At 46.5% G+C, this 9,199-nt stretch overlaps 1 protein-coding gene across 1 annotated transcript; it reads right to left on the bottom strand.

The window, feature by feature from the left end:
* Nucleotides 1-769: 769 nt before the first annotated feature.
* On the bottom strand, nt 770-5,944 carry srp9 (signal recognition particle 9). Its single transcript, XM_043687392.2, has 3 exons — nt 5,827-5,944; nt 1,898-1,966; nt 770-1,282 (listed from the first exon to the last, which is right to left on the bottom strand). The coding sequence occupies exons 1-3, from the start codon at nt 5,896-5,898 to the stop codon at nt 1,163-1,165; spliced, it is 261 nt and encodes an 86-aa protein (XP_043543327.1). The 5' UTR covers nt 5,899-5,944; the 3' UTR covers nt 770-1,162.
* Nucleotides 5,945-9,199: the final 3,255 nt, after the last annotated feature.

Here is a 9,199-nt window from a genome sequence, read left to right as displayed (position 1 = left end):
ACAGTGCAGGAGAAAATGTCACTATGGCTCTGTGCGGCATTTGAAGCTCCATAGCCGAGGGATAGGAACTGGGAATGGGTGAGCAGAAGTCATGAGGAATGGTCTGTCAAGGTCTGAAGTTAGCTCTGCCACTGACAGTAACTGTGGAAATCTTGCTGAGAGAAACTTAGCTAGATTCAGCTGACTGGGAATTCATTCAAATGACAAACAAGTGGCTGAGTTAGACCAATAGGAGAAAAGGAAAGGGAAAAAAAAAAGAGAAAGAACTATGGATGCTGGAAATCTGAAACATAAGTGCTGCAGAAACCCAGCCAAATATATAGCCGACTTCTGTCTGACATTTGGGTGACATCACCATTCTACTCTGCTTTGGTTGTGTCAGTTCACAGACTAACACCTATACTCTGCTAATATTTTTTATTAATACAGTTATCATAACTATGACCAGATAAACTGTTTTGTGTTGTTAATTGAGGGTTAGACATCAGCCATGTGTTAGTAAATGAGGCACTAAGCAAGTAAAGCAACAAAACAAATTCATTCCAATACAGGGTTCCAAAAAAAAAACAAAATGCTGAGTCGCCATTGATAGAAAATGTAGCAATCCAATGCTACATCACATCCATGAGAGGAAGTTTTACCCAATGAATGAACGAAACCAGTCTCCTCTCACGAGGGAGCAAAGCTACTGACGGACGTCTACAAATCCTCTCAGAGAGAGTGCAAGGCTGTATTTGTGTAGACAGTCAGAATAAAAAGATGAGGCAGGTTTCGCCAAGGACCATTTATTTTAGTACCTGGCTCTGACACTAATTGACAGATTCCCTCATGAATTTCAAACTCAGGAGGATTTATGGAAAGGAAAAGAAGATTACCTTGACTGCAGACACATTAACACAAACTTGACCAGAATTCACAGGGGCATCAACCTTGCCACCTTTACCATCCCTGCTCTAGCCAGCTGCAATAAACACATTCTCATTGCAGTCTCCTTGGGTAATCTTCATCTTCAATCTCCATCCTCAGACGCGATCCTCTAAAGACACTCACACCTCCCTTCAAAACCTGTATCAGCCTTTCAGACTTGCATTTCTAATCGGTCCTCTGCACACAAGTTCTCTTTAGCCCTTCCTGAAGTAGGCTCAGCAACAAACACTGCTCCTTAGTCCATCTCCATCAGGTTGCTGCGAGATTCTCGGGAAACCATGAGGCGCATCAACTGGTTCTGGAACTTCTCGAACTTCTTCACATCCTGAGCTTGGTCTGTCTTGTATTGCAGACACTAGAAAGTGTGCATAGGGAAGAGGAAAAGGGAGGAGGAGGAGGGAGAAGAAGATGGTATGAGATGAGTGTCCCCTCAAAACATTATTACAGTCAACAATGCACAAGGACCCAGAGTGAAGAAACAAGCCATTTGCCCCTCCTAGTCTGTTTATAATGATCTCCACCTGCTTCCTCCCACTCCAGCAACATATCCACTTACTCCTCTCTAAAAGACACTTAACATGCCTCTCCTTAAAATGCAATTACAATTACTCACAATAAGTTACAATCACTTCTGGTGGTAACAAATTCCACATTTACACTACTGATTATAGACGTTTATTGCTCAATTTCTTTCTGGGTTCATCCTTTCCCTCCGTAACCAGAGTTGGGATTCTAGGATTTGTCACTTGTGTAGCACAAAATAGTCCATTGGATCCCATCTTCCTGACTATGTTGAAAAGACCTTAAGTTATGCTATTTCCACAAAAGGAAACTTCATTTATTGCCTTTCCATGAAAAATTTTCAGAAATTTAAGCTTTTTCTGGGTCCCCTGTTAGTTTTCTCCTTTCAGGCCCTGCTAGTCCTGACAACAAATATTTGTTCAGGATCACACGTGAAGTACACACTCACCACAACATCATCAGTCACTTTCATAGAGAGAAGCCCAGCGCAGTGTCGATACTTAATGACCACACGAACCTGCAACACAAAAGGGCACAGTAAATTGCCAGCCCGGGGGGGGGGTGAAGGATATTGGGAGTTTGGTGGGGGCACATGAAGCAGAAGAGCATTGGGTGGGTGGATATTGGGAGAGGGATGTCCAGGAAAGTTTGTGGTGGATACCACAGAGTGGTATTGATATTGGGCGTAGGAGCAGATACTTTTAAGTCAATCCCAAGAGAAATACCGACAATGCTGCTATGGACAGAGAGGAGTTAATAGTGGTGGTAGAACAGTCAACTGGTGACCAGGGGTGAGGATATCCATGAGGCATGGACATAGGGAAGTGAAAAGGTTTAGAGGGAGTGGATGAATGGAAATCAGCAGAATAGGGAGTGGGGCAAGGATGAAGGGCTGGATATCAAAGGGAAGTCTTATAAAAAAAGCAATGGGGGAGCAGTCAGTTAGCTAGTGATATAAAAGAAGATTGCACAAGTTTTTTTTTAAAGATACTAAATGAATCTTAGAGCCATCAACGGACACTGGACTTTTGGAAAATGAGGCTGGAGAAAATAGTAATGGGGAACAAAGAAATGGCAGAGGAACTGAAGAAGTACTTTGCGTCAATTTTCACAGTAGAAGACACCAGCAACATACTAAAACTTCAAGACCGTCAGAGAAAAAGTGAGTGTAGTGGCCATGACCAAGATGGTGGTGCTGAGAAATCTGAAAAAGGTCTGAAGGTGGATAATCACCAATCCGGATGGACTACACAAGGGTTCTGAAGGAGAAGGCCGAGGAGGTTGTGGAGGCATTGGTGGCGATTTTCAGCAATCACTGGAGTCAGGGAACATCCCAAAGACCTGGAAAGAGCCTAATGTAACACTCAGTCTAAGAAAGCAAAGAGGCAGAAGACAGGAAGTTATAGGCCATTTGGCCTGACCTTGATCATTGGTAAGATTTAACAGGAGCATTATTAGAACACAGAACCGTACAGCACAGGAACGGTCCCTTCAGTCCACGATGTTGTGTCGAACGTGACTCCAAATTAAACTAATCCTTTCTGTCTGCTCTTGGTCCATATGCCTCCATATTCATGTACTTCTCTAAAAGTCTCTTAAAAACCCCAGCATATCTGCCTCCACCACCATCGCTGGCAGCACATTCCAGACTCCTACCACACGATGTAAAATGACTTGTCCCTCACATCTCCTTTGAACTTTCCCCCTCTCACCTTAAATGCATGGCCCCTGGTTTTAGACATTTCATTTCTGGGAAAAAAGATGCAGATCATCAACCTTATCTATGCATCTCAATTTGATAGACTTCTATCAAGTCTCCACCATGCCAGAGTTTTTCTGGACTCTGCTTATGGTTCATACTCGCTAATTCAGGCAGCATCCTGATTAATCTCTTCTGCACCCTCTCCTAAGCCTCCATGTCCTTCCTGTAAATGTGGTGACTGGGATTGAACACAATACACTAAGTGTGGCCGAACCAAAGTCTTATGAAGCTGCCACATGACATCCTGACTCTTGTCAGTGAAAATGAGGACTGCAGATGCTGGAGATCAGAGTCAAGTCATTCCTGATGAAGGGTTTTCGCCTGAAACGTCGATTTTCCTGCTCCTCGAATGCTGCCTGACCTGCCGTGCTTTTCCAGCACCACTCTTGATCCCGAGTCTTGTACTCAATTCACTGACCAATAAAGACAAACACACCATGCACCTTCTTTACTACCCTATCGACTTGTGTGGCCACTTTCAGGGAGCTATGGACTCGAACGCCAAGGTCCCTCTGCACGTCAATGCTGTTCAGGGTCCTGCCATTAACTGTATACTTTTCCTTAACATCTGATCTTCAAAACTGCAGCACCTCACACTCACCCAGATTAAAGTCTATCCGCCATTTCTCCCCCCATATCTGCAACCGATTTATATCCCACTGTATCCTTTGACAATCTTCTACACTATCCTCGATTCCACAGATCTTTGTATTGTCTGCAAACTTACTAACCCACCCATCATTCAAGTCATTTATATACATCACAAAACAGCAGAGGTCCCAGTACAGATCCCTGCAGAACACCACGAGTCACAGACCTCCAGCCTGAAAAACACCCTTCCACCACTACCCTCTGCCTTCTATGAGCAAGGCAATTGTGAATCCACACAGCCAAGTCATCGTGGCACCCTAATCTTCTGAATAAGCCTACCATGAGGTACCTTTCAAAATCAAATAGAAGGAAGTAACTACAGTTGCTGGAGATCAGAGTCAAGAGTGTGGTGCTGGAAAAGTACAGCAGGTTAGGCAGCATTTGAGGAACAGGAGAATTGACGTTTTGGGCATAAGCTCTTCATCAGGAATGAGGCTTGTGGGTCAGGGCTGAGATATAAATTGGAGAGGGGGGAACAGGGGAATGGGAGAAAGGTAACTGGGAAGGCGATAGGTGGATGAAGGTGAGGGAGAAGGTAATAGGTCAGAGGGGCAGCTGTTGAAATCCACATTTATCCCGTGTGGTTGCAGGGACTCAAGACAGAAAATGAGGCGTTCCTCTTCCAGGTGTCGGGTGGTAATGGTTTGGCAGTGGAGACTACCCAGGACCTGCATGTCCTTGACAGAGTGGGAGACGGAGTTGAAGTGTTCAGCCACAGGGCTGTTGGGTTGGTGGGTGCAGGTGTCCCAGAGATGTTCTCTGAAACGAACATCTCTGGGACACCCGCACCCAACGCCTGGAGGAGGAACACCACATATTCTGCCTTGGGACCATGTAATCCACATGGGATAAATGTGGATTTCAACAACTTCCTCATTTCCCTTCCCCCCACGTTATCCCAGTCCCAAGCCTCCAACTCAGCAATGCCTGCCAGACCAGTCCATCCCTGCCCCCTCGGACCTATCACCTTCAACTACCTATCGCTTTCCCAGCTACCTCTCCCCAACCCCACCCCTCTCCTATTTATCTCTCGACACTACGCCCCCTGCCCACAAGCCTCATTCCTGGGGAAGGATAAGCACATGGATGATGATGGGATAGTGTAGGGGGACCAGCTGAGAATTGTTCACAGGTCGGCACAACAATGAGGACTGAAAGGCCTGTTCTGCACTGTATTGTTCTATGTTCTATGGGCTTTTGCCAGAACCGTCGATTCTCCTGCTCCTCGGATGCTGCCTGACCTGCTGTGCTTTTCTATCACCACACTCCCAACTACCTTGTCGAAAGCCTTACTAAAATCCATGTAGACAACATCCACTGCTGTACTCTCATTGAATTTGAGGTGACGAAGGTGAGCAATCAAGTTTGTAAGACATAACCTGCCCCGCACAAAGCCACGCTGACTGTCCCTAATTAGGCCATGCTTTTCCAAATCCTATCCCTAGGAATTCTATCTGATAGCATCCCAACCACTGATGTGAGACTCACCGGTCTATAGTTACCTGGATACTCCCCATTTCCCTTGCTGAACAGATGAACAACAGTAGCTACTCGTCAAATTTTCTGGGACCTGCTCAGTGGCTCATGAGGATATGAAGATCTTGGTCAAGGCCTCAGCAATCTCCTCTCAATAACCCGGAGTGGATAGCCTCAGTCCCTGCAGACTTATCCCCCTGAACGCTCTTCACGAAACCCAACACCATTTCTTCCGTGACCTCAAAATGCCCAAGCATGTTAGCATGCTCCACACAAATCTCACCATCCTCCATATCCTTCTTCTGGGTGAATATTGACGCAAAGTATTCATTTAGCATCTCACCCACATCCTCTGGCTCCAAGCACTAGTTCCCTCCTTTATCCTGGAGTGGTCCTACCTCCTCCCGAGTTATCCTCCCGTCTGTAAGGGGACGTATGGAATGCGCGGGGGGGGGGGGGGGGGAAGCGTCTTCTCCCGCCGCCGGTACCTTCATTGGCTCCGTCAGGCACAGCTTTTCGGCCGCTTTTACAAATTCCTCCCAGTTGTGGATGTAGGTCATGGCCCCAGCCCAGGCTCCCGGCTCTGGCCGTTTCGGTGAGTCAGCCCCAGCCGCTCCAACAACAGCCAATCAGACAACGTCTTACTCAATATAGGTTCCGCCCCAGACGGACAACCAATCACCATCGGCAGTACTCCACCGTACAGTGCCAGCGCCAGCCAATCGCAACGGCTCTTTCTTGGGGCCCAGCCATTTAGCGAACAGATTACGCCGACGTGGCCGAGGATAGTCAGCCAATTGCAGGACAGAGGGAGGGTGACTAGGGGAAACGGCTGGATAACATTCGGCCCATCGAGTGTAATACTAGCTCCTCAGGAATACTTTATCCAGTATTGGTGTTGAAACATCTTTAGATAGGATAGCTACTGGAGAACAACGGAATTGTTGCAGTAAAGAGGGAAATCTTTTAGCCCCTTGTGCCTGTGTTGTTCCCTGGAGAAACATTTTACTCAGTGCCATTCCATTGCCTTCTCCCTATTTCCCCACACATTCTTGTTTTTCTGATAATAATCCATTCCCTTCTTGAATGTGTCAATTGAACCTGCCTTCAATCCTCAAGATCTGCCTTCAGATCTAAGCCTACATTGTGTAAATTGCAATTTTCTTCCCCTCACGTTGCCTTTGCTTCTTTTGCCAATTATTTTAAATCTGTCCACTATGTTTCGTGATCCTTCCCCTCCCAATGCAAACTTTTTTTCCTCTAGCGACTCTATTAAGTGCCCTAATGATTTTTGAGTATCTCTAACAAATCTCTCAACCTTCCTGTCAAAGTATAACTGAATTTCCTAATTTTTACAAGCAACCTCATGAACTTTCTCTACACCCCCTTACTGCTCATGTCAAAGGTCCACTCAAATACAGACGAGAGCAAGGCATAATGTTCAGATGATATGAAATTTGGAAATCAGTTATTAATGATGAATTTTTGCAGACTACAGAGTATGTACTTATGAAATTGAAGGACACAAATAAATGAAATATAATGCCAAGTAAGAAATGATACCCTGTTAAGAACCATATGAACTGAGAGGGAAATGGAATTTAGAGAATTGTTGCACCACAGAAGGCAACACAAAAGAACTTGGGGATACTTGTGCTTGGCACACAGAAAGCTGGCACACAGCTGAAGCAGGTGACCAGAAAAGTAAATGTAATTGCTATCCTTATTTCAAAGGCACAGAGTGTAAGAAGTGGGAAGGCTTACTACAACTATACAAGGTACTAGCAAGACAACACCTGGAGCATTGAGAATAGTTTTGCCCCCCTTAGAACATAGAACATTACATTACAGTGCAGTACAGGCCCTTCAGCCCTTGATGTTTCACAACCTGTGAAACCAATCCAAAGCCCGTTCAAGGAAGGATATTATTTCATTGAAGGCAGTTCAGAGAAGGTCACTAAGATGATCCCTGCTGTGGAATTGTTTTATGAGCAAAGGTAAAGGTTGGGACTCCCACTCACTGAAGTTTCGAAGAATGATAGGTGATCTCATTGAAACATGTAGGATTCTTAACAGGCTTCTCTGTTAACTACTCAGTGGATGGTGCCCTTCAAGGAGAGTCCAGGACCAAAGTGCATAGTCTCAGAATGAAAGGGCACCAATTTCATACTGAGATGAGAAGGAATTTCTTTTCTCAGAGAGTTGAGAGTCTATGGAACTCCATGCCACTGAGACCTGTGGGGCAGAGTCCTTGTGAAAACTTAAGGCTGGGACAAGAAGGAAGGATCAGACATGACTCTAAAGGTTTACAAGGTAGCCAGGATGGAACTGAAGTATGGATTTAGGAGAGCTCAAAGGGGGCATGATGAAGCCTTGGCAGATAGGAGTAAAGAAAACACCAAGGTGTGAGGAACAAGAGGATGGCCAAAGTGAGGGTAGGGCTAAACAAGGATGGAAGAGGGAACTTGTGCCTAGAATCAGAGTTGGAGGGGGAGGTCCTTTGTGGGAAAAGATCTGCCACCCTGCCAACTCATAATAGGCCCACAAAAGCAAAATTGGCCAAAATGTACTAAAACACCCAGAATACCTCAGCAAGGGACCAAGCAGGCTGACAAGCAGCAAAACTAGACAGCACTCACAGACAAGGGAATACACTTCAAGCTCCCACTAACAATGACAGAGCACCACAGCTATCCCAAAGCCCCAAGGGCAGTTTCACAACCCAGCAATACCAAAGCCACACAAAGCACAGGTCAGACAGAAAGGCACCAGCAAAGCATCGCTCCCAGGACAGGACAATGGAAGCACCTCGCCACTTCAGAGGAGACATTAACTCCTACTTGCAAAGAGGAATGGAACCTCCAGAACCACCAATACTGTCAGAATATTGCTTTGTGTAGAGAATCATGACATTCCTCTGATAACTATTTTCCAATTAGTATCATTGTAATTAGATTACTCCATTTCGAGACACGTTGTATTTTCCCCATTTCTAATTAGCCTTATTGTACAGCATTATTATAAAAACTGGTCTCATCGTCAGCTCTGGGAAGAGAAATTCTGATCTACCTGTACAGTTTGTCAGTTCGGTGTCAGCCTCTCACGTCCCAGCAGCAGATGTCCTGACCTTCTTGAGAAGAAACGTCCAGGTCAAGGGAGAGGGTGCCGATGTGGTTGATCCTTTTGGGATCTGGACCAGCAAACGACAGGTCCGGGTAACCCTGAGGGTCGATGCCAGTGGCAACATCCTCCACCCACCCTCCAGCTTTGCCATCAGAGGAAGCAGAGGTTACCTGACATACGCAGAGCAGCCGAAAGTGTGCCGAACCTGTGGGAGATCAGGCCACATGGCGGCGGATTGTAAGGTGACCGTCTGCCAAAACTGCAAGGCCACCCCACCAAGAACTGTAATCTATGCGGAGAGGCGGGCCACATGTACAAGGCCTGCCCAAGACAAGGGGCCGCCACCTACGCACAGATGGCCGGAGGTGGCAACACGAGCCGTGGACCGCCTAAGACCAGCAAGGTACCACAAAACAGCACGGGAACGGTGTCTGGAGGCACCCAGAAGGAAGGGCAGGCTGTGGCGGAGCAGACGGCAGACAGCGGGGAGGTGCAGCAGCCGATCTAAGCTCTTTCAAGACAGGCGGAGGAAATGGAAGAGGAGGGATCAAATGAGGCAGTGAATTGGATTACTGTCAAAAGCAGGAAGAGGAAACCTCCCAAAGCCACCCAGCGAAGGGGGAAGCGATACCTACACAACGAGGATACAGGCAACTCTTCCAACGGTGAGGACGGGCACAAGGAGGGTCGTCACCAGAGGAAGAGACAGAGCGCCGTGGGGGAAAAAGGAGGGCAGCA

The sequence above is a fragment of the Chiloscyllium plagiosum genome, unplaced genomic scaffold, assembly GCF_037043375.1.
Source record: "Chiloscyllium plagiosum isolate Xiang-an unplaced genomic scaffold, Cpla_swu_hap1 HiC_scaffold_3, whole genome shotgun sequence".
Lineage (NCBI taxonomy): Eukaryota > Metazoa > Chordata > Chondrichthyes > Orectolobiformes > Hemiscylliidae > Chiloscyllium > Chiloscyllium plagiosum.
Note: the sequence above shows the minus strand (reverse complement) of the source record. Positions and strands in the feature narration are given on the sequence as shown.